Consider the following 25,722-nt stretch of genomic DNA (forward strand, 5'->3'; position numbering starts at 1 on the left):
CTCTGTAGATTTGTTTTTTAGCTTTAAAAACTACATAGATAGATTTAAAATGGATAACCAACAAGAACCTGCTGTATAACACAGGGAACTCTGCTCAGTGTTATGTGGCAGCCTGGATGGGAGGGGAGTTTGGGGGAGAATGGATACATGTATACTTTGCTGTGTACCCGAAACTGTCCCAACATTGTTAATTGGCTATACTCCAATATAAAATAAAAAGTTAAAAAAATGAGTGTATATATGTGTAACTGAATAAAAAAAACTAAAAAATAAAACTACAAAGATAGAAAGGGGGAAATAAAGTTTAGTGAGCTTGTATTCCTGGAGTTCAAAATGGCTTAGCATCTCCATTTTAACAGAACAGAAAATAAGGGGAAGAGAAGAGGACAAAGTGAAAAGGCAAGTTATCCAAGCATTGGCAGCTAGAATTTGATTTAATGACTGGTTTTCCCCATGGCAAGCTGTCCTGGCTGTCCATGGTGCCAGGTCCTGAATACCTACCTTGGGAACCCAGGTAAATGTCAAAGAAACATAGCCATAAATTCGCTGACCTTCGTACGTACTTTACATCAGCACCCAAAGACAAAGAGACTCAAATTGTTGTTCTGAGCTCATTTTATGAGTATTAAAGGACATAAATGTGTTGGGTTTTTCCCCCTCCATTTATCTTCTTCCCGAAGCCCTGTTCTGTCTATATTGGTTGGTGAGACTCCATTCCAGTTATTTAAAGCTTCCAACATGGTATGAGCCTCTAAATAGTAAACTTGGCTGGAAGCAACATATGTGTTTATCAGCTATTGCTGCAATAATGCTGTGTGACAAACCATGCTAAGATCCAGTAGTTTTCAATAATAGGCATTTATTTGCATGGGTATAAAGGTCAAATGTGGTTCAGCTAAGCTAGACTGGGCTCTTTAAGGCTGTGCGTAGACTGGGCTTGGCTGCCGACTCTGGCGGGGGTTTAGGTCTGCACAGCTTTCTCTCTGGGACCCAGGCTGAGTCAGTAGTAGCTGCCTAGGGTATGTCCTTCTCTTGTGAAATAGCAGGAGTGCAGGAAGCAAGCCAGACTGTGTGCAAGCAAATGTAAATGCTCCTTACATCGTGTCAGTTCACGTTCTGCTCGCCAAAGCCAAAAGCCGTAGGAAGTATTCTATTACATCCCAAGCAGAAAGGGGAGGTGGAAGTGGATGAATATTTGCGAATGGTGCCCTAGTTTTCCACACCTACATATAAAATAATTGAATGAAATCGGATGAAGTCGTTTAAGAAAATAAAGTCTTAATGCACGAATACCGAAGTTATAAGTACCAAAAGCTTCGCAGACATTTCAAAGATGTACGCCTTGACAAGCTTTTTAAGGCTAGAAGTGCGTGCCATTTACTTTCTCATACCCAGTGCTTAGTTCAGTGCCGGGCTTATAGAGATACTAAACACATGGATGAAAGAGCTACCAAGCAAACTGGTGGCCTTGAAGAATTGGGATTTTCTCCCATCTTTTAATATTGGCATTTTTATATTTCTGCCTGAAAACATCCTAAATGTTCTTGAACAAGGAGAGATGTTGAAATATGATAATTCCTAAGTTCATGGGATTTCTCCCTTCTAGTGTCAAATCTTGTATTCTTCTGATATGGGAACGAGTCATCTCCCTTCTATACGTATATAGAACAACGTAGTACGTAGATCCATTAATTTACGTAACTTCTACATGGCCTCATCCTTTTGGAAGAGGCAGGATGGACCTTCTGCCGAAAATTTGATTCACATGCCAAAATTGACTATCCTCTCTCTCTCTCTCTCTCTCTCTGTCTCACTCTTACACACACACACACACACACACACACACACACACACACACACACACACGGAAGGTTTATCACTAGCATAATGAGACTTCAGAGGAGAGCAGGGCAGGCCTCTCAAGCTGGCTGGAAAATGCCTTGAGAGAGGAAGGGTAGGAGAGTGGCGTGGGCTTTTATGGTGTTCATGGGGCAGAGACGGGTTAGGGCAGGGCTGAGGATTCTGCTCGTGGGCAGTGGCTTGTGTGTTCGAATTCCTTGCTAGTGTCAAAGGCTTTCTAATCAGATTGCCCAGATGTGGGGCACAGGGGAAAAGGTAGAGGTGAAGCTTAAGAAGCTGTCAGCAGTCAAAGATCAGAAAATGAAGTTAGACTCCATATTAAACGTTTCCCAGCACGTGTGTGATTGTTGAAGGCCCGCTGATGATAGAAGGTGCTGTATTGGCATTGTATTGTTGTGCGGACCGGCCGGCACCGCTGACTTTGATTTCACCCCACTTTGTTCTCTTGCTTTCTGCTGTTTCTGATGGGCACCAAGACAGCCATCCCTTTTCCAGATGGTACAGTTACTGTGGAGTGTGTTGCTGATGGGCATCTAGTGAGGAAACTGATGTGGAGAAGCCACTGTGCACCCAGACCAGGCCGCATACTTTGCTTATTCAATATGAGAGCTCAAATTTGACTTTATTCTTAGATATTGGAGCAGATGGTCTGTGATGACTTTGCTTTCCATGACCAGCGCCGTTTTCGTTAATGTTAGAGATGGTTGGAGGAAGTTCCTGCATTCATTCATGGATGAGTTTGTTTGCGTGTTTATTCATCTGTCAGTAACTGGCATGTTTTCCGAAATGTCATTTATTATGTACCAGTGTTACTGACCAGGGTTCTTGGCCTCGTTTATCAATAGAAATTGATCAGAGGCCAGATGAGAAATTCAGGCAAGGCTTTATTGGGACTTCTGCTGCAGCATGAGGGAGGGAAAACAAGTAACAGATTCCCTTGCTCCCTGAGGGAGGATGAGCTTGGCCCTTAAATGGGGTGAGAGTAGGAGTGGATTGGTGGGTCAGGCTGGAGGAGTGGCCTTGATGGTCTGCCCACCCCCTTGGTGGTGCTGTGTGCAGGGTACATGCGTAATACCCTGCTTTTGCTCCCGACTCCTTATAAGTGGCCACTGGGTTTTTGGTCTTTTGGTATCTTGTTCACAATTTGCCCCAACTGTGCATGTATGCAGTTATTTTTAGTCACTTATAGTTTCTTTGTATTCTGTTGCTTGAGGAGACGTTTGTCCAGGTGCAAGCACTGCAGCAAAGGGTCCCAGGTCTCAGCCTGTCTCACCAGCTCCTTAATTTGGGGCATATACTTATACTACTTTTATTATTTTTTAATTTCTTCTTTAAACCAATTGATTTTTTTGCTTTGTTTTATTTATTTATTTATTTAATTTTTTTTTTGCGGTACGCGGGCCTCTCACTGCTGTGGCCTCTCCCGTTGCGGAGCACAGGCTCCGGAAGCGCTGGCTCAGCGGCCATGGCTCATGGGCCCAGCCGCTCCGCAGCATGTGGGATCCTCCCAGACTGGGGCACGAACCCGTGTCCCCCGCATCGGCAGGTGGACTCTCAACCACTGCGCCCCCAGGGAAGCCCTGCTTTGTTTTTACTTAAATAAAATTAACCTTATCTTAAACCAGTGATTCTCAAACTTTAGTGTGCCTCATCACGTGGAGGGCTTGTTAAAGCATCTTCCAAGTTTCTTAATGAGTAGATTTGGGGTGGGCCTAAGAATTAGCATTTCTAAGAAGTTCCAGGTGATGCTGATGGTCCAGGGACTAAGCTCTATCTTATAACAGTGTCTTATCAACACTGTCTTATAGCAGTAATACTCATGATAGCTTGGGTTTTATGTGCTAGTTTGATTTTTTTTCTAATGCACATAAAATAAATATTCAGCTGTTAAAGTCCAGCTGTCTGTTAGCAAAAAAAAATGACCTCGTGTGCATGCAAAACTTTGGAAACACTGAGTAGTCTCCAAACATAATTCAGAGGAAGCGTCCTTTAAAACTGAAGGTACGTACTTGAACGTGTTTCTGAACAATATAAGGCAGTGGGTGAAGCCGACGTGAGACACACACAGTGCACACGTTAGAGTCCGTGGGCAGGAACAGAGCCGCGGTTTTCATTTTGGGGGGAAATCAGAAATTCTCTAATTCCCCAGCTGTGTGCATAATCCAGTTTTGCCAGTGTCATGTGTGTATGGTAGCGAGGGACTGGGATACATAGGATGTGTGTGTAAAGAGAGAGTATAAATGAAAACCAGATTTAACCACAAACTGGTGACTACAGGCCTGGAAGTCTCCATGGAGAAGATGGACAAATCATAGTCACATAACTGGCTGGAACCATCCATCACGACTCAACACTGTTCATGTTGACCCCAGACTTATCAAACCTCCCTGTGATTAAAAATACCCCGTGCCCCTTTTAAAGAGTTAGGGAAAAATTTCCCGAGTTTACAAGTGATTCTAGTAATTGGATAAAGCCAACAACCTTTAAAGTTCTTAGGCATTTTGAGTTTTGTTTATACCTGACGATGCTTACCCAACCATGAGAACAAAAGTAACTCACAAATAAACAAAACAAGCAAACAAAAACTCTGTGGAGGCAATAGCACAGGTTCTTTGGGCTTGAGTGACATCATTGGTACTGACTAGCCCGTGGTCTGGGGGGGAAGTTGTTCAACCTGTGCGCCTCAGTCTCTCCGTCTATAAAATGGGCCTTGATATAAGATCCACCTTGTGTGATGTGAGGATGGCATGAGTTAACCTCTGTAAAGTGCTTAGAACAGTTCCTGAGAAACGGCGCTGAGTAATGTTATCTATACCCTTATGTAACTAAGAGAAGCTCATTCAGTCCGTGACAAACTGCAGCAGTGGTTCCCACATGCCCCCACGTTACACAGATCATCTTTCACTTTGCTCTTGGTGAGGTGGAGAACACAACCCTGGTATGGTATCTGGCAGAAAGGACGTTTTGTTGTTGTGAGCTGATCAAAAACAAAGGTTTGTACAATAAAAAGGGTCACTACCAATTAGATCAAGTACTTGACTAGAAAGAACTATATTTTATGGAGGGAAGTTCTTATTTTCCTCAAATGTTGAATCCTGTCAGTCAGGATCCCTTTTCCTTTTTCTGTCTTTCCATATTATATAGTATTTTCTTAAAAGACATTCTTCAGACTTCTTTTTTGTGGGCTAGGTTATCTGAATCCATTTGTTAGTTTCCACTGGGGCTAATGAGGCTTCAAAGAAGTCTGCCTTTTTCAAGCCCTTATAGTCCAAATCTCTATTCCTCCTTTTCACATATTCATAGAATCCCCAAACTACTGAATTTCAGGGTTGAGTTCTCTCTCTCTCTCTCTCTCTTTTTTTTTGGCCGTGCAACATGATATGCGGTATCTTAGTTCCCTGACCAGGGATTGAACCCGTGGCCCCTACCGTGGAAGTGCAGAGTCCTAACCACCGGACCGCGAGGGAATTCCCAAGTTCTTTCTTTTTTTTTTTTTTTTTTTGCCGTACGCGGGCCTCTCACTGTTGTGGCCTCTCCCGTTGCGGAGCACAGGCTCCGGACGCGCAGGCTCAGCGGCCATGGCTCATGGGCCCAGCCGCTCCGCTGCATGTGGGATCTTCCTGGACTGGGGCCTGAAGCCATGTCCCCTGCATCGGCAGGGGGACTCTCAGCCACTGCACCACCAGGGAAACCTCCCAAGTTCTCTTTTTTAAGAAACAAAAACATCCTTTGTGTTGAGTGGAGACCTCTGCCTCCCCATCATCACCCCCAAGAGACAGGGAGGATTTGCCTTGGTCCACTCCAAGGCATTGGCAAACCCAAAAAATGTGGAGGGAGGGGACGGCCACCAACAAGACACAATTGAAAACTACCAACCAACTATGATTTGTTATTCTGTAACCTTTATATTCTCTTACCGTTCTCTTATGAACCCTCAAAGTGAGCATTCCACTAGTGAGGGCCTTAACTTCCTCCTTCTGCGTGCTGCCCAGAGATTGTATTTTGTCATCCTTGTCAGGAACGGGGGTGTGTTTTCTTGCCACCTGTCACACTGGGACTGTTGGCACAAATACTTGTTTGAGGAGGAGATGAATCAAGATTTACTGCATGTTAGCTTTGCAGTGATCTTCATCAGTCTGTTGATTAGTCATAACTATATCTGTCACACCCTTACAGGTGCAATTTACACAAAATGAATCATTTCCAAATATATTCGATGTGATTTCTATTTAGGATGTAGCCGTTATTCCCAAGGGGCCTCAGTTTTGCAGGAAGGTTGGTTTAGCTAAGCTTCCTTTGTTTACTTTGTAGAGACTTGGAATTGATTAAGGTTTAGATATTGATCATCATATAGGTTAGGACTCAATATGTATACCAGACGCACACTTACTGAATTGTTTTATTCTTATTTGATCCATCTAGAGACTCTTATGCCTATATGATATTCTTTATATGATATATGAGAAAATTATTATAACCAGAGTGACCTTTTTTTCTTATATTTTTATGTTAGGTATACATAACGAAAACGGTATAGAAGGCGTAGAGGTTAAAGAATAGTTTTTCAGTGAACATGCTTGTTCCATCATAGCCCAACTCAATTCCTCCTCTCCTGGATGCCACCATTATCCCGACTTTTGTTAATATGATTTGCTTTCCTTGTATAGTTTTTTCATTTGTGTACCTAGGACTAGGATTGTTGGGTAAGGAGGTATGAATATCTTCAATTTTATCAGAAAATGTCAAACATTTTCCATAGTAATTGTACCGGTTTGCACTGCTGCCACAAGGGTATGAGAGTTTCCGTTGTTCCACATCTTCACCAGCAGTCAGTTTTGTCCAGCTCGATCCCTGATTACTAGTGAGAATGAGCCCCGTTCAATTCATCTGTTACTTGTATGTCCTCTTCTTAGAGTGTCTATTGACATTTTGGTCTATTTTTCATTTTCCATAGTGTTTTAGGAACTATTTACATATATTTATACTAGATCTTTATTTGTTCCAAGTATATTCTCCCACTCCGTGGCTTGTCTTTTCTCTCTCTTCATGGCATATTTTGATGAAAAGAAGTTCTTAATTTTAATACAGTCAAGTTTATTAGTTTCTTTTCCTTTATATGTGATGCTTTTTTGAATCCTAAATTCCTCCCTGCCCTGAAGCTATAAACATACTATGCTATGTTATCTTATAAAATACTTACAGTTCCGTTTTTTACAGTTTAGCTCCTTACTTGGGATAAAGTTGGGATCCAGTTTTCATGTGAATATCCACTTTTCCCAGCCAATAGTTATTGAAAAGACTACTCTTACTCTAAATAAAGATCTTTTGTGCTGCTTCTGTCATATCTAGTGACCATAAATTTATGTTCTGTTTCTGGGCTCTCTAGTCTATTTGTCTGTCTCTTATCCCTCTTTCAGTACCACGCTACCTTAATTAGGTTGTGATATGGAAAGGTATTTCTTTATTAGATGGTAAGGCAAGTTGTCTTACTCTGATATTTAATTGGAGTTTCTTGGCTCTTACTGGCTTTTTGCACGTTTGTGCTTCAGTAAGCGTTTTAGAATGAGCTCCTTAAGTTTGAACAAAACAAAAACCCTTAGAAATGTTGAATGGGATTGCACTGAATCTGTAGATCAATTTGGAAAAATAAACATCTTTACAATATTGAGTCTTATCAAAAACATGGCTTGCTCACTTTCTGTGTCCTTCTTGGTAATATATTTCAATATAGTGTTTCTATTTTCTCATATGAAGTCTTAACATATTTTTGGTAAGGTTCTAAGTACTTTATGCTTTTAGAGGTACTGTGTCAAGTGTTCTTTGTTAAACTGTTGCTAATATCAGGATTGTTGTATACTGATTTAATATCCAGCAACTCTACTAAACTCACATATTAATTCTAACATTTTATCTGCAGAATCTTTTGGAATTTTCTAAATACACAATCATAGTGAATAATGGCTTTAGTTTTTCCTTTATTATATATAAAAATATGTGTGTATGCACATGTGTTTCTTTTTTTTCTTGTCTTACTGCATCTGCTAGTGCCCTTAGGAAAACAATGAATAGAAGTGGTAGTAACAGGTATTCTTGTGTTATGCTGAATCTCTTAGGGAAAACATTGAAAAGTTAAATACTTGTAATATTTAAAAATTAACATACTGTAGAGTTAACTTTTTTCTTTTTGGTATGAAAATTCTGATCCTGAGTTTTAACCCGATGTATAGATTCATGTAACCACCACCATAATCAGGACGGAGAATAGTTACATCACCTTCAAAATTCCTTTGTACGCTGCCCCTTTGTAGTCAAACCTTCCCCCCATCTCTAACTTCTGGCCACTGCTTTTCTGATCTGTTCTTCATCCCTATGGTTTTGCCTTTTCCAGAATGTTATAGAAATGAAATTAAACAATAGTTAACCTTCTGAGACTGACTTCCTTCACTCTGCATAATGCCTTTGATATTCGTCTTTGTTGATGTATCAGTAGTTCATTCCTTATTATTGCTGAGGAGTATTGCATTCTATGGATATACCACAGTTTATTTATACATTCACCCATTGAATTATGCATGATTTTAGTTCTGCAACTTATTCAGCTTCCTTGGATAAGCTGCTTCTCTATGCATCAGTTTCTTCATCTGTAATGGGGATAATGTACCTACATCATAGGGTTATTGTGGGAACAAAATGAGTTAATACATATGAAATACTTAGATAAGGCCTGATATATAGTAAGTGCTCGGTAAATGCAATCCATCATTATTGTCCCCAGTATTAGTAAAGATTTTGAGGTAGAAAACTTGACAAGTTCAAGGAATAGCAAGAAAGCCAATGTGCCTGGCATGTAGTGAGAGGAGAAGGTGGCATGTAGAAGGTATGCAGGTGTAAGGTCATGAAAGGCCTTATGGACTGCCGCAGGGAGTTTTTTGTTTTTTGTTTTTGTTTTTTTTTTTTGCGGTACGCGGGCCTCTCACTGTTGTGGCCTCTCCCGTTGCGGAGCACAGGCACCGGACGCTCAGGCTCAGCGGCCATGGCTCACGGGCCCAGCCACTTCGCGGCATGTGGGATCCTCCCGGACCGGGGCACGAACCCGTGTCCCCTGCATCGGCAGGCGGACTCTCAATCACTGCGCCACCAGGGAAGCCCTGCAGGGAGTTTTGATTTTACTTCAAGTGGAAAGCCAGGAATGAGACATGATCCAATTCATGCCTTTAATAGATCGCTCAGGCTTCGGTGAGGAGATGAGTTAATGGTGGTGGTGGGAATGAAAGCATATTACTGCGGTGGTCCAGGGAAAAGATGGTGGTGGTTTGGACCATAGTGGTGGTTGTGGAGTTGGTGAGAAGTGCTTTGATTGAAGGTAGGGTTTGGATGTAGAACCCACAGAACTTGCTGAGGGATCGTCGTTCAGTGGAACACATTTCCCATCAGAGTAGTGGTGTGGTTAGTCACAGTTATCAACAGCAACACCCCTCTCTCTCACAGCTTTCCCAGAGATTTTCCTCATCCACTTTTAAAAAAAATTTTTTATTGGAATATAGTTGATTTACAGTGTTGTGTTTCTGCTGTACAGCAAACTGAATCAGTTATACATACATCCACTCTTTTTTAGATTATTTTCCCATATAGGCCATTACAGAGTATTGAGACAAGTTCTCTGTGCTATACAGTAGGTTCTTATTAGTTATCTATTTTATATATAGTGTGTGTGTCATCGACTTTTGAATTGAAACCTAAACTTTCATGCCTGAATTTCTGAAATCCATCTGAAGAAATAACATGCCTTTTCATACATTTTTAAGTGACATCTAAATGACTTCTTTCTTACTCATAATCACAGCCGCAAACATATTTGTGTTTAAAAAAAAAATAAAGCGACTTATCCCACAGCAATTTTTTCTTCTAGCATTTTGCTTTGTGGTTCTCTGCAGCCTGTATAGTGCTGTGACTGACCCCACATTCTTAGTTGTCCTGCTGGAAATAAAGTCATCCCGGGTGCTTCATGCTTTGCCAGCGGGATGGTAGTTTTAGTGGTTGGCAGGAGTTCCTGTGTACACTTAGGACTTATTGTTGGAATAAACATTAGACTCAGACGAAAATTGGACCAGAAATTTATTTTTGTCCTCCTTTCAACCTCAACTCACCCTAGAGTCTCTCATCCATGTGACAAATGGTCTTGACTTTCTGAAGTGATCTAAAGATTAAAATCAGCCCTGGGTGCTTGCTTATTCAAATGGAGATTTCTTTTCTTTTTGGGGGGGGGAAACAGTTAAAAATAGAGTTCTGTGATCTCACGTAGAGTTTTCTTTTATTTCCTGTGTGTCTGCTCTTAACATGACTGTATTTGTTCTTTGTGGGGCTTTAACTCCTCAAAGACAAACACCAGACCCGGTCTTTATCTGGAACACTTATTATACCTTTTTCTTTTTTTTTGTTTAACCCTATCCGATCTGCTTAATTTGGGACGTCTCATAATTCAGGATTTGCTAAATCAGAGTAAATCTCCCTTCTGTTCTGAGCTTCTTGCTCTGATTTGCCCCCGTTTTCATCATCTCTTATCAGGTTAATGTCAAACTGTGGTATTTATTTACTCAGTTGACTTGTAGGAGGGCCTCTGGAATCTTGGAAATATTCACTTGAATTTTGTGCCTAATTTTGTGCTTCTTTGTAATTGGCTTCTCTTGTGATTACAGAATACCAAGCTGCTATTCTACACTTGAAGAGGGAGCACAAAGAAGAAATTGAAAACCTGCAGGTATATCTCTTTGATTCTCCTGAACTGGTTATCTGAGACTGATACTTGGTTTTCTCATGTGCTGAAGTAAAGACTCTGCTTTTGTTGACATATTTACCTAGACAGCATCTGCACCTTGCACCTGCCACCGGGCCTTGAGTTTATCCTGGGGATGAAAGCCTTGAACTCCATTTTTAATGGAATTCAATTCCTATTTAAAAAAAACAAAAACAAACAAACAAAAAAAACCACAAATGCATTTGGGAAAAGGACTTGATTGGAGACAATGATGGTTTTATTTGGAAAGCAGGCAAGAAGATAAGAGTATTTACGCTTTTACTGTTTATAAGAAGGCTTTGAAAGATTGTTTCCTGCGCACAGTGCGAATTATTTTGTTGGACATCCTCCCAGCCATGTGTTCGTATCTGTCTGTCGCTTAGCATATGTCTGCAATGTGATGTCAAGCAGATTAGAGCACTTAAGGAAGTGGCCCTAGTAGGAGGAAGAGTTGTGCTGGGCCAGCCATTCCATATCCCCAGGGAGTGCTTGGAAGTTGCTGACTTGATCTCCTTTGTGAAGCCCAGAAAGTCTGAGGGATCATTTCCTTTGTCCCACTCATTACCATTCCCTCTGTTTGGTATTTGCTTGCTGTGCCTGTAACAGGAAGTTTGAGAGTCTTAATTTCACATAACTAAATATTGAATCAGGCACTGATTCTAGTTTACTGATGGCTGGGGTTGACCCCATATCTCAGGAGAGAATATTAGCGAAATTCAAATCAAACTTGGTAGTATGTATAGTGCTTAACTCATTACATGCTAAGTCAGTGAGTGTGTGGATCAAATATTCTTCTTTCCATTAAATGATAATATCCTTTTAAAAATAACTGTGATGGTGTACTGGACTGTATATGAAGTCACTGCAGGTAGCAGAAAGACCATTAAATAAGTCATATGGGGTATGAATACAGGCCACCCCTCTCCAGCTTGGTTTAAGTAGTTTGGAGGAGAGAATGAGTCCATTTCACAAAGAAACAAAAAAGTGGAAAAGTACCTCTGACTCCTAGGGGACAAAGAGAGGGGGAGGCCCTTATCTCCTTTGTTGCCAAAGGTTCTACAGAGACCTTTTTTCCTTTGTTCTGGTGTGCAAAAGATTCTCAGCTGTCTCAGAGAAGCTGAAGTAGGGATTAATTTAAGAGGCAGATTGCTAAAGAGGGTGGTACAGAAGTGATTCTGTGAGAAGTCTTTTTAACAGCTCAGCTATAAGAGTTAACAGTACCTTCCTCAAGTTGTAGACCAGCCCTGGGAGGACTTTGACAGCTAAATAATATTCACAGGAACCACAGGTACTTACAATCTCCGGGTTCTTCCTTTGTGCTGGGCATTTTTCTAGGCATGTTCTGTGCATTATTTCACGTCTTTTCATCTCCACAAAAGTCCCATGATCTCACATCTCAAACTAGGAGACGGTTGGAGAAGGGGAAGAGAAGAGTAAATGGAAGGGGAAAAAGTATATTGGGATCATGATCTCCACTTAAAATAAAGGTTAGACCAAGATATGATTGACAGTAGTAAACGTTAAAAAATGTTCCTAATTATACCTTCAGTTTTAAGTATCTCTGAAATAATTACGTTCTTGTAATGCTGTTAGTAAACTAAAAAAAAGTCCCATATTGATGATTTATACCAACTTGCTGAAACGCTGTGGCAATGGCACGCTATCGCCATCAGCGTACGGATGGGGCAGTGTACCCCATCTGTACGCTGAACTGTAGTTGGGAACTAGTCCAGCAGTCTGACAGCTCGCGATAGGAAACTGGCAACTCTTATTCCTCATCTGACCTAGAGAAGTGTCTTGTAGGCAAACAGAGAATTTTAAAGATTCAATTAGGAATAGTTTCAAATATGGAGAGATTGCTAGCTGCTTCTAAAAAAAAAATTGGAAAAGCTGGCAGTGTTGGGCTTATTTTCCTGTATGGCTTTAACCTGCTGGGGTTAAGGGGCAGACGTCACTTCGACGAGGACACGTGTTCTCTAGTTTGCCACTGTTCCCATTGTGGGCCGTTTTCCCTGCCTGGCTCCTGTATGCCGTCATGAACCCCTGCTCTCTGGGAGATGTAGAAAATAACTAGGTGGGTAGCAACACCAACCAGTCAGAACAGACACAAATTTGTAAAACAACAACCCAGCCTGGCTGCACTCTTGGGGTACTCACTGAATAATACCATCTCCACCTGTTTTATTCCACAAAGTAACAAAGTCACATCTCCTGTCACAGGACTGGTTAAAGACAATTGGTGAGCAGCTGTTTCCTTACTCATTTCTTTATATGGATTTCCACTTGCAGCCTTCATTGCCTGTTAGATTTTCTTTCTCCACTTAACAGGTCACGGAGAAGTCAGACGTATTTCAGGACTTCTTCAAAATGCCTTTCTAGAATAAGAAAGGTTCCATGCTTAAAGGATACAAGAAAAGTGATCCATTCTATCGCCATATACAAGATTTGATATGTATGACATTTAGTTTTTTGAGACTGTTTTCATAGACTTTAAAGAAATAGCATGGTTCAACAGAGAACCTAAACTCAGTTTGCTATTCTGTTTTAGACCATAGATCTGTAGGGAAGTCATTTAATTGTTCAATTCCCCCACCTGGAAAATGGAATCCTTACCATTTTAAGTGATTTGATTGGAAGTTGAAACTTTCAGCCCAGAGTCCCAAGGCTTGTAAGTGGGGAGTCTGGAGTGGTAATCTCACGCATGCTCTGTAGCCCACATTTGTGGAAGGCTGTGCTCTAGAAAGGGCTTGGTCCTGGGACCAACTTTTCAAAACGTGTAGCACCTTAGATACATAGTCTCCCTGTAGTTCAAAAGCAAAAAATTATTGACGACTTGAATGAATCCATTTCCAAATTCCATCAATTTATATATACCTTCAACTCAAAGCACTTGACTGACTTTTCTACTGAAAGCTCCAGCAGGAGAGTGGTGGCAGGTCAGACATTTTCCATGGCTTGACTATTTCATGTCATTTATGATTATAACCAGCAAAATTCTTAAATTTTGCCTAATATGCCCTTTATGTAGCAAACTCTGCCTTAGAGAGTATATGATCACTTCATAATATTCAGTATCATCTAGTTCAGTTTTCAGTTTTGAGTAATTCTGTGTTACTGATTTTATTTTTGAAAAAGTGGCACCTTACATTTACAGATACTTATTTGAGAAAGTTTTGCTTGTGGTAGCCATTGCATAACAAGTTCATGGCCATTGGGTAGAAACATAGTTCACACCTGCCCTTTTAAGGCATGTGATAAAACTAATTTTACCACGGTATAAATGAAGAGTTTTTCCTTCAGGATTGTCTAGGAGCAAGGTTTGACAGTCACTATCACAGCTCTCGTGGAAAATCTTTCTCTACATAGTTGAGCTTTGTCTTATCGTAGTCAGAGAACCAGGTGTGATACTATTTTATGCGTGACGAGAGTATGAAAGAACTCAGGTTTTCGAGTCAGGATTCAGTTCAACTCCTTACATGGTGACATTAGGAAATTAGTCAACGTCTCTGGGACTTCTCTCAGTTTCAGCATTTGTGCAATAATAATTATATTGATGCACAAATAACAAATGTTGGCAAGGATGTGGAGAAAATGGAACCCTCCTACACTGTTGGTGGGAATATAAATTGGTGCAGCCACTGTGGAAAACAGTATGGAGGTTTCTCAAAAAACTAAAAACAGAACTGCCATATGACCCAGCAGTTCCACTCCTGGGTGTATATCTGAAAAAAACAAAAACACTAATTCAAAAAGACATGCACCCCACTGTACATAGCAGCATTGTTTACAATTACCAAGATATGGAAGCAACCTAACTGTCCATCCTATACATCCAACTATACATACAGTGGAATACTACTCAGCCATAGAAAAGAATGAAATTTGGCCATTTGCAACAACATGGATGGACTTAGAGGGTGTTATGCTAAGTGAAATAAGTCAGAGAAAGACAATTACTGTATGATATCATTTATATGTGGAATCTAAAAAAATAAGACAAGCTAGTGAATCTAACAAAATAGACTCACAGATATAGTAACTAGTGGTTACTAGTGGGGAAAGGGAAGAGGGGAGGGGCAAGATAGGGGTAAGGGATTAAGAGGTACAAACTATTATGTATAAAATAAATAAGCTAGTGGGAAGCAGCCACATAACACAGGGAGATCATCTCAGTGCTTTGTGACCACCTAGAGGGATGGGATAGGGAGGGTGGGAGGGAGACGCAAGAGGGAGGAGATGTGGCGATATATGTATATGTATAGCTGATTCACTTTGTTATAAAGCAGTAATTAACACACCATTGTAAAGCAATTATAGTCCAATAAAGATGTTTAAAAAAAATAACAGATGCTCACTACACTGTAGAATGTAGTACTGATATTTAAGATAGATTAAACATTATTGAGTAAAAAAAAATTAAGTTGCCTATTAGTGGTATGATTCCTATCATAAAAATTGTGTGTATGTGCCTGTGTGGGCTCATAAATAGTGATTTGAAAATTTTATTTCCCATAATGTTTACAGTGGTTGCCAGGTTAGGATATTTTTCTTTGTTAATTAGGCAGTTCTGAATTCCTTGAATTTTCAACATGCATATGTACTAGTTTTATGATTTAAAAAACTCAATAAAGCAATATAATCTATATAAATCAATTTTATATACTAAAATATAAATAAATAAGCTACAAGGGTATATAGTACAGCACAGGGAATATAACCAATATTTTACAATAACTGTAAATGGAGTATAACCTTTACAAATTGTGAATCACTGTGTTGTACATCTGTAACTTATAAAATATTATATATCAACTATAGCTCAATTAAAAAAATAATTTAAAAAATTATGATAATTTGATGATGCCTCCCTTCTAGGATTGTTCAATATGACGTATACCCGGTTACCAACACATGCTCAGTAAATACTATTTCTCATTCCTTTTGCCTTGCATAGGTCTCCTTATAATTAGGCAGCTTGAGTTTAGAGTGGTCCTCAGGCTCGTTTGGTTGAGGACTTCCCTGGGACTTTGACTTATTCTTTGAGGGTGACTTTTCCATGATCTTCCAGCTGTTCTTCGGCATCTGTGCTCTATCTATATCAGGGGGTCTAAACCGGGCTTTCCCAAAGCTCATTCTACTGAACGGTGAGCCTCTGAAATGCTCCTTGACAAAAGTATTTCATGGTCAAATAAATTTGAAAAGTATCTTGTTCCCCTGTTAGAGCTTTACCATGAATAGAGAAGAATGGAGGGAGGGAGGGAAGGAGGACTGTATAGCTTGTTTCTCACATAATTCTTTTTTTCCTCCAAGTAACTGATGTTTCTGAACTACTCTATGTTGATTCGTATAATCTTAATGTACAAGGCACATTCTGAGTTCAAGTGAAATCCTTTGAGTGGTCTCATCACCTTTTCATGCTATCAAGGTCCTGCTTATTAATCTGATTGTAGGCACCTGGGGGGAGCAGTTTTCTTTCTGTCTTTGAAAGAACCCAGCAAAGTGCTTGGCACAGAGATGATACATAGATATTTCTTTGAAATATCTAACAACCTATGATTCAAAAACATTAGCACCTAAATGTAATCAGATCCTCACTGTGTGCCGACCTTTGTTCTATGCATTTGGCGTTTGTATCATAAAGAGTAAATGTAGAAATATAAGCAAAGTAATAGATTTGTCCCCATTTTATACATGACAGAGCCTGAGGCTCCCAGAGACCATGAATTGTCAGAAGTCCTAGACTAGTAAGTGGAGGAACCTGAATTTGAATCCACCTAGATCTGTCTGACTTTGAAGCCGATGCTCTTTCTATTAATCAGTGCAACATTAATGGAAAGAATGTTAGATCTAGAAACAGAAGGTCTGGAGTGAGGTCTTACTTTGGGGACGAAGAACAATGTGAACTTCGGGCAATTTTTTGGACTCAGTTTCCTAATTTATAAAATGAGGGACGGACCAGGCCATATACTAATAGTACCTTTGAATTTTTATTATTGGCCCAAGCATACATTTTTTAAAATTTCAATTTGTCCACCACGGTGTCCTTTCAGCCTTAGGGTTATGTAACTCAGTCTCCAAAGCCCTGTTATTTACACCCCCCTCCCCCGTTTTCCTTTTGGCTTCTTCCGGAGGTTCCCCTTTCTAAGCCGGGGAGGGGCTCTTCTCAGCTCTGCTTGCTTCCGTGGGACACTGTTCGGGTGTTCAGTGACACTCTGCCCTCGAGCCTCCCAGGGCTGATTAGGATACCTGAGTCAGGGAGGGGATGCAGCTTCTCAGAATGGTAAATGCAGCTTCGATAGGAGGGCCGGTTCTTCTTTCTGACGGGAGAAAAGCATGAGGGACGGGTAGGACTTCTTTGACTCTTGACTTCTTCAATTTTGAAAGTCGAAAAAAAAAACAATGCGTGCCCCACATCTGGCTTTTGAGGAGCTTGGATAATTTAAGAATATTGTTTTTGACCAGCACTTTCAGCAGTTTGGAAGTAAGTGCCATGGAAATGACACATTGTTTTATCTGTTATTAACTAATGTTCTTTGGGTTGTGGGACAGAAGAAAAAGAACTAGCCAGCCGTCACATTTCCTTTACGGGAACCTTTTCTATTTACCCCATTCATCACAGGCACAGTCCTTCACTAAGGGGAAACTTGACTGAGCAATGGCCTCTGGCAGGCCCCTGCTCATTGTGCAACACCGGCACATTTCTAATCTGGTAACTCCTACTGTGAAGTGATCCAGGGATGGGCGCCAAACTAGAAATTAACTTGCATTCTACCTCGTGGTCCCCCAGAGAACCAAATGGTATGTTGGCCTCCACTAAGAGGAACTTGTAGACTTCCTTACTTTTGTCTCTCCAACCCACCCCACTGGTCCATTTCTAATAGTAAACACACTGCTGTTGAAACAAAATTGAGTACAAACTTGAGCCGATACAGCTAAATTTATAAAGACACGTACATCCTGAGCCTTTCCCATCTGTTATGTTCTTTGTTATCAATACAACACATTTGAATCTATTAATTTATGGAGAATACTTTGAGGGAAGGGGAGTAATTTGTAGATTGATAAACAAAACTTTTGCAAATATGAAATATGATGATTTCATTAAACCATTATGGTATTCCCCTAAGTGCCGATATTTCATTACCGAGATGCCAGGAAAGAAGACAGAGTGTTGGGAAATATTATTTTAATTTATTGTTTCATTGTGTATATACAGTACAATGTTAGGAGTTTAGTAGATTTGCTGGTTTGCTGGTGTTGAGATGCCTGTTGGGCCCCTGGCTACCTAGAAGCTTGCAGATATATTTGGAGTTGAACTTTGATGGAAAACACAAAGCAATTAATTCCCTAGCTGACTTAGCCCAGGAGCCCTTTGTCTCAGCCTTCAAGATGCTGTCTTGCCCCATATAATTCCGTTATTTTTTCAAGCTGCATTTGCTGATAGAGGGAAAATGGTTGTAGAATGAAGAGTGTGTGCTTTACTTTCATTTGTATCACTGAGGCTGATGCCGGCTTTGTTTACCTCTCAGAGGCCATGGGCTCCAAACATCCCCGCTGAGTCTTCTATTTTTTTAAATTGAAGTATAGTTGATTTACCGTGTTGTGCCAATCTCTGCTGTACAGCAAAGTGACTCAGTTTTACACATACACACGCACACACACAGACACACACACACACACACACATTCTTTTTTTTTTAACATTCTTTTTCATTATGGTTTATCCCAGGAGATTGAATATAGTTCCTTGTGCTATACAGTAAGACCTTGTTGTTTATCCATTCTAAATGTAATATTTAGTTTGCAACCCCAAATTCCCAGTCCATCCCTCTCCCACCTGCCTCCCCCTTGGCAAGCACAAGTCTGATCTCTGTGTCTGTGAGTTGAGTCTGTTTCTGTTTTGTAGATAGGTTCATATGTGCCGTATTTTAGATTCCACATGTAAATAATATCAAGTGGTATTTGTCTTTATCTGACTTACTTCACTTAGTGTGATAATTTCTAGGTCCATCCATGTTGTTTCAGATGGCATCATTTTGTTCTTTTTCATGGCTGAGTAGTATTCCATTGTATATATGTACCACATCTTCTTTATCCATTCATCTGATGATGGGCATTTAGGTTATTTCCATGTTTTGGCTGTTGTGAATAGTGCTGCTGTAAAAACCCCACCGAGTCTTAAACTCTGAACTTGAGTCACTCATGTGGGCCCAGGTGGTTATTCTTTTTTCAATAGTTTTTGACTTTAGGGGACAGGCTGATGTTGGACCAGTGACTTTTTGAATGTTGGCCTTTGCTTTTTAAAAAATGTTTTTAAATTGAAGTATGGTTGATTTACAATGTTGTGTTAGTTTCTGGCATAGGCTTTTGCTTTTTTGACTCTTCATGAGAAACGAGGAAGAGAATGAAGTACGCTGAGCCTGTGGGGAGTGCTTCCTTCTCCCCACACTTGTCCTGCCTTGCTTCATAATGCTGTGTGATTTGTACAGTCGTGTACCATTGGGTGAGTAATAGGTTTTTTTACCCATAAAGTAAGAGTATAGGACTAGGTAGTCTACATTTCCTTCTGAAGTTCAATTATTTCTGGCCTGGGAAGAGTGGGCCCGTGTGTCCGCCTCAACTCATCCCAGAAGTCTTTGAGGTCCCCTGGTCCCACATTACCTGCAGCAGTGCTGGGCAATGAGTCATAATATGATGAATAGTTGCTGAGCAGTATGACTGGACGTTGCTAGAAATTTCTTCATGACTCAAGGTATTTCAGTAGAAAGCTGTTTTAGAGGTAGCATTAGGAGAGCCAAAGAGTTCTTAACTTTATGGCGCCATCAAACACAATCCAAAGGAGTGAGTTTGCTCATGTTAATGTCATTTAAAAAGTCACCCCTGGGGCTTCCCTGGTGGCGCAGTGGTTGAGAGTCTGCCTGCCAATGCAGGGGACACGGGTTCGAGCCCTGGTCTGGGAGGATCCCACATGCCGCGGAGCAGCTGGGCCCATGAGCCACAACTACTGAGCCTGCGCGTCTCAGCCTTTGCTCCGCAACAAGAGAGGCCGCGATAGTGAGAGGCCCGCGCACCACGATGAAGAGTGGCCCCCACTTGCCACAACTAGAGAAAGCCCTCACACAGAAACGAAGACCCAACACAGCCAAAAATAAATTAATTAATTAATTTAAAAAAAAAAAAAAAAAAAGTCACCCCTGAATCAATTTAAATGAGCACGTGTACTCTTAATTTGCCACAACTCTTCCCCACGTTCCCTGTTGTCTTGCTGCTGTTGATTGCCAGGCCCTGTAGACATCCATGCTGGTGACCCCCGGTGTAGAGCTTGGAGAGGCTAAGTAAGAAAGTCCTCATCCTCTTTCCTCCATGGTTTCATGCGCACCAAGCAAACATCCTTGGAGCTTTTAGACCTTTGTGGGCTCTTACATTTCTTTTCTCTTCCTTTTTCCTTCCTTCCTTATTCCCTTTCTTTCTTCCTCCTGTCCTTCCCTGAAAGGGCTATTGATGGAATAGAGAGGGCAGCTGTGTTGGAAGGGTGAGCAAGAGATAGCTCTTTGTGCAAACACTTGGGTGTGGTTGGTGTTCTACTACTTTTTTTTTTTTTTTTTTTTTCCCGGTACGCGGGCCTCTCACTGTTGTGGCCTCTCCCGTTGCAGAGCACAGGCTCCGGAAGTGCAGGCTCAGCGGCCATGGCTCACGGGACCAGCCGCTTCGCGGCATGTGGGATCTTCCCGGACCGGGGCACGAACCTGTGTCCCCAGCATTGGCAGGCAGACTCTCAACCACTGCGCCACCAGGGAAGCCCTCTACTGCATTTTTAGGAAGCAATAGGGAGAAGCTTTGTTTGATTTTCAGAGTTTAAATGCTGAGTACCCTTTGCTTTCTGACTTAATTGGAGATGGTTATGACCATAATTGTTGAATATGAAGTACAAACGGCCAGGCACTCTACTTGGTGCTTTATATACGTAATTTCTAAACAAGTGAGGCTCGGAAGTTAAGTGCTGTCCTGTGTTTTCATAGCTGGCTGGTGGAATGGCAAGATCTCCTAACCAGGTCTGTCTGGTTTCTAAATCTACTCTGTTTCCACTGTCCACTTGTCAGCTGATTTGACGCATTTTCTCTAGTATAATGGTTTTCTAACTTTTCATTTTCCCTCTTCCCCTCATCCTGTGGCAAAGACTTCTGCAGATCATCCCTTATTTTTATCCTGTACAAGCTCTTTCTATGGTAAAAAAACAAAAAAATGGTGACATTTATGTGATGTTTATAAAGAAAGAAAAAAGAGCAACAGAGACCTCTTATTTCGCTGGGTTCAGAAATGACGAACTGTTCTTCCTACCTAAGTATAGAAGAAAAGAGCACCTAGAACTGCATTTCTCGTAGCTGGTCCTGAGCCCAGCTTGAGGAAGAGCCTCTAGTATTTGTCACCATAATCTTGATATTTGTCTATATTCATCTTAGAGATTTGAAACCTGAATCTCAGAGGAATCAATTTCTGAGACCATAAATTAAGTAAGAAAATACAGTGGCAAAACTTCTCTGCATCTTGCCAGCTACTCACTTTGTTGATTTCTGCAATTTGAATATAGTTCCTCAGCTGTTCTCAAACCTATCTTCCCCAACAGAGCTCCAGCATTGCTGACTCCTTAAGCAAATGGGCGATGTGCCTCTTCCCTGTGTTGTCACCTATTTGTAGGATGTGCCCACCTGTGATAAATGGGCACCCGTGCTTCTTCTAACAAGTCCCGCCTCACGTGGGCTTTGGAATCTAGAGTGTGAATATATGATGTCTGTGTGTGTTGCGTGTGTGTGCGCATGCGCTTTGATCATTTCACCGCAGCTGCTTCTATTGAAGGAGTGATAATAGCTGATATTTAGTGATATGAGGATTAAATGAGTTCTTACACCAACCCTGTGAAGCGGCACTCAGCCTCTACACTGAGCCTCTGAAAGTTCTTCCACCTTGAAGGTCCTTGCCTAGAGAGGATTTGTACCATGACCTTGGTTCTGGACTGACCCTTGCCTTTGATCTCTCCTCGGGTAGAATATCAGGCCTTAAGGACGATGGACCTTAGCAGCAGAATTTGCTGAAAAATAAACCCACATAATGAAATCAACTAACCATTCATCGGATGAAATGTAACACAACTCTAGGCAGGACGGCTGAGTAGAAACACAGGTGTGGAATCTTCCTTGGTTTGAATCCTATCTCCATTACCAACTAGATGCGTGGCCTTAAATGATCTAAACCTTTCGGAGCTTCAGTTTCTCATCTGAAACTGTGGTCATGGTGACATTGTAACTTGGTTGACGTGGTGCTGATTGCAACTGTTGTGTTAGCTAAGTATGGGACTGGAGGTACAGTGGCAGTGGTAGATGACGGATAAATAACTGTTTGTTCCAAGGAGCAGCATGTTCAGTTCACTTTAAGCCAGTGGCTGTTGATGTGTATTCTTTGGCAGTAACGTTTACTCAATATAAACCATGCACCTGTATATATATATAAAAATAAATTCTGTGATTAATATTATACCTAATGTTCCAAAGAGCATTGCTTTTAATATTTTTGTGATATATGTGTGATGCTCTCGTTTCCATTACTGCCTGTTAAAGGAAATATTGCTGCCATGATTTTATGAAAGAAATATCTGAATATGTGAAAGCACCCCAAGAGTTAGGGCCCCCCAAGTCTCTGCTATAAGGTATTGCATTTCAAAATTGTTCTTGCTCTAAAGATAAACTCCTTAAAATGCAATTATATATATATATAACCCTGCTTTTTATAGTTTATCTTTTTAATAAAAATACTCATTGAGCACCTGTCAAATATGAAATGTGCTAGAGATAAAACATCACTTAAGGGGACTTCCCTGGTGGCGCAGTGGTTAAGAATCCGCCTGCCAATGCAAGGAACACGGGTTCGAGCCCTTTTCCGGGAAGATCCCACATGCCGCGGAGCAACTAAGCCCGTGTGCCACAACTACTGAGCCTGCACTCTAGAGCCCGCGAGCCACAACTACTGAGCCCACGTGCCACAACTACTGAAGCCCGCTCGCCTAGAGCCCGTGCTCCACAAACAAGATAAGTCACTGCAATGAGAAGCCCGCGCACCGCAACGAAGAGTAGCCCCCGCTCGCCACAACTAGAGAAAGCCCGTGCGCAGCAATGAAGACCCAACACAGCCAAAAATAAATAAGTAAATTTATTAAAAAAAAACAAACCATCACTTAATAATAGCAGCTAACATTTATTGTATATTACCATATGCCAGATATTCTACTTAGCACATACGCTGGATTATTTTGTTTAATCCCCACATGGATTATGTTCTCAGAGGATTTACTGTTTAGTTAAAAGAACAGAATGTACAATAAAGGCTGAATAACAGGCAGCGTAAACTAAGTCCCTCATGTTACCCAGAGGCTAATGAAGGGAAAGACTATGCCGTGTTAGCATTTTAAAATTATCTCCTTTCAATGGGATTTGCAAATTTCCGATCTTCGATCTCAGCTAAGAGAATTCTCAAGTCTCAGATGTTCTGATTGCCTTAAATGAGTGGCAATTTCTTTAATTATTTGTGAGTGGCAATTATAAAGTGTGCCTTCTTCTTACCACGTATGATAGATTTAGTTTATAGAGTGATTTCCCTCCCCTGCCCACCCTGTTTCCTGAACATGGTAACTTCACGTCTTGGACCTTGGTCAGTTGTGCTGTTAAACACTATAACTTTGGGGGTTCCTGAAAAAAAAAAAAAAAAAGCTGCTGTAGGTGTCTCTGTAATACATTTCTGCTTATTTTCTTTTAATACTCTGTGTGCAGTGACCCCCTACCTGTTGAAAATAGATATGATATGCATAATTTAAAGTATTACTTGAGAAAGGTATTGCACAGATAGGTGGATCTGTGTGATCGGTTATCTGTGTATTACAATTATTTTGGAAGCCATCCCCCAGTCTCACCACTGGAGGTCACCTTCACTCTTTTTCTCTTAATAAAGCTCCAGGTTTTCTGTTGATGATTAAAGGAGCTTTCCAGTTTAGAGCTTTGCCTTAAACACATGAAGAAGAAAATCGCTCTTAGTTTTTTTCACAGAACAGCATACACAAATATGTATGGATAGTTCTATACTCATAGGCATAATGCTTAATGTAATAACAGAAGCCGTATGTGTTGTGTTTATGGCCATAAATATACGTGCACATTCTATATGACAGAAGACAAAGAGCCACCAAAACAGTGCCTCTTGAAATGGAGCATCTGTGTTTCCTCTTAGAATGGACTCATCGAAAAGAAATTAGAGGTCTCTCTGTTATTCGTTCATTCACTATATGTTAAACTGCTGACTAGGTGTCAGGCACTGTGCTAGGCGCTGGAGGGAACAGAACACACACGATCTCTACTTTCTTGTAGGGAGCCTCTAGTCCAGTCAGAGACAGATGTTGATAAAATAATCAGTTAATATGATGAGTGCTGTGAGGAAAAATACAGAACGAGGTGCTATGGATAGACTATAATTTAGATTTGAGGGGTCAGGGAAGGATACTTTTAGGAAGTGACATTTACGCAGAGATGCAAAGGGTGAAGAGGAGTGTGGTTGGTTTGAGGACTCTGGAGAGGCCAGTGTGCCCAGAGGGCAGTGAGTATCAAATAGGAGAGAGTTTGGGGGAGAAGCTCTGGAGTAGGATTTTTCAAAGTTTTTAAACTGCATCCTGGACTAAGAAATAAATTTTACATCAAAACTCAGATTACATGTTTGTGTGTGCGTGAAATAAGGGTTCTGTTAAGCAGAAATTATTTCACGTGATGTATTCTGGTATATTCAACTCTCTTATTGTAAAAATGCTGGCGATGAGGCATAAATTGATTTGTTATCCCACTCGTGGATCACACACCACAGTTTGAAAACCTTGGGTGTGGACGGGAACAAGAGGCTGGATTCTGGAAGGGTCTGGTTGGTCTTCTTAAAGCTTTCCAATTTCATCCTCAGAACAGTGGGAATCTACTAAATCTGAGCAGAGAAGTGTGTGACATGAATAGGATAGATGTGTGTTTTCAAAAGACCCCCCGGCTACTGTTGCATGGGATAAATAGTAGGGGAGCCGGAGTGGAAGTGGACAGGACAGTTGGGAAGCATGGCCATCTTGCGGGTAGGAGGTGATACTGGCTTTGACTAAGGCAGGGGCATGGCTGGGAGAATTCACGCTCTCTGACAAAAATCACTGACTTTCTATCAGTGCTGATGGTTGCTTCTGCTGAAACTGGAGCTACTAAAACCCACTGTTGCCTCTCTGTTTTGCACAGCTTGATTTTTTTTCTTGGGTACCTAGACCGCTACTTGAACATAATAAGTACACAATAAATATTTGTTGAATGAATTAATTAATAGGAAGGAAGAAGGTGCTGACACTGTACTACCCTTTTGACTGTGAAATGAGAAAGCTCTTTCTTGGTATCTGCATACCCTTCTCTCATCATAACTGAATACATACACCACCACACCAGGACAATTACTTTTCTCGACAAGTAGGTGACAATTTCTTATACAGTCTTTGGAAGCTGTTAGTGGGTATGTATATAATATAGCTCTGTGTCTTAATACTACATATGGCATGACCCCTTTCTGTTGCAAATAGATATAATACACATAATTTAAAGTTTTCTCACAAAATTGAGAAAACATAGAATAAAGGGGGTTTTTATTGAAATTTGGATGGGGTTTATAAGTTGAATCTTATGAAATTGTTGATATTTGACCTGTTTTGACTCTAAAACAGCAATTTCATATGGCTTAATGCAGTATATTAGCACCAAAAGGCAAGGCAGTGAACATGTGCTGGAATTACATTCCTCCGAATGGACCATATCCTGAGATGCTCATTGGGGTCAGGCAGGGATTGAGAGACTACAACTGAGAATGCCCTGAGGCATTGCCTAAAGGATAGTGACCTGTATATTCTATGGTAACCTTTTTAAGTTAGACCTTATTGTTGAGACCTCTCATGACTCTTGTGTCCCATGTCAATTACAGAATAATCTTGGTGAGCAATTTCCTGGCCTTCAGGCAATCCAT

The 25,722-nt window shown here is 40.9% G+C and overlaps 1 protein-coding gene across 2 annotated transcripts in view; it reads left to right on the plus strand.

Annotated features, from left to right (window-relative positions):
- The window catches only part of FMN1 (formin 1), a 396,758-nt gene that overhangs the window by 140,829 nt on the left and 230,207 nt on the right, over positions 1–25,722 (plus strand). For both annotated transcript variants that reach the window (XM_065872037.1, XM_065872038.1), the window contains one exon: positions 10,557–10,618. In XM_065872037.1, coding sequence (XP_065728109.1) covers positions 10,557–10,618 — 62 coding nt within the window. The remainder of the gene's footprint in view (positions 1–10,556; positions 10,619–25,722) is intronic.

Source organism: Phocoena phocoena, chromosome 2 (genome assembly GCF_963924675.1).
Source record: "Phocoena phocoena chromosome 2, mPhoPho1.1, whole genome shotgun sequence".
Taxonomy (NCBI): domain Eukaryota; kingdom Metazoa; phylum Chordata; class Mammalia; order Artiodactyla; family Phocoenidae; genus Phocoena; species Phocoena phocoena.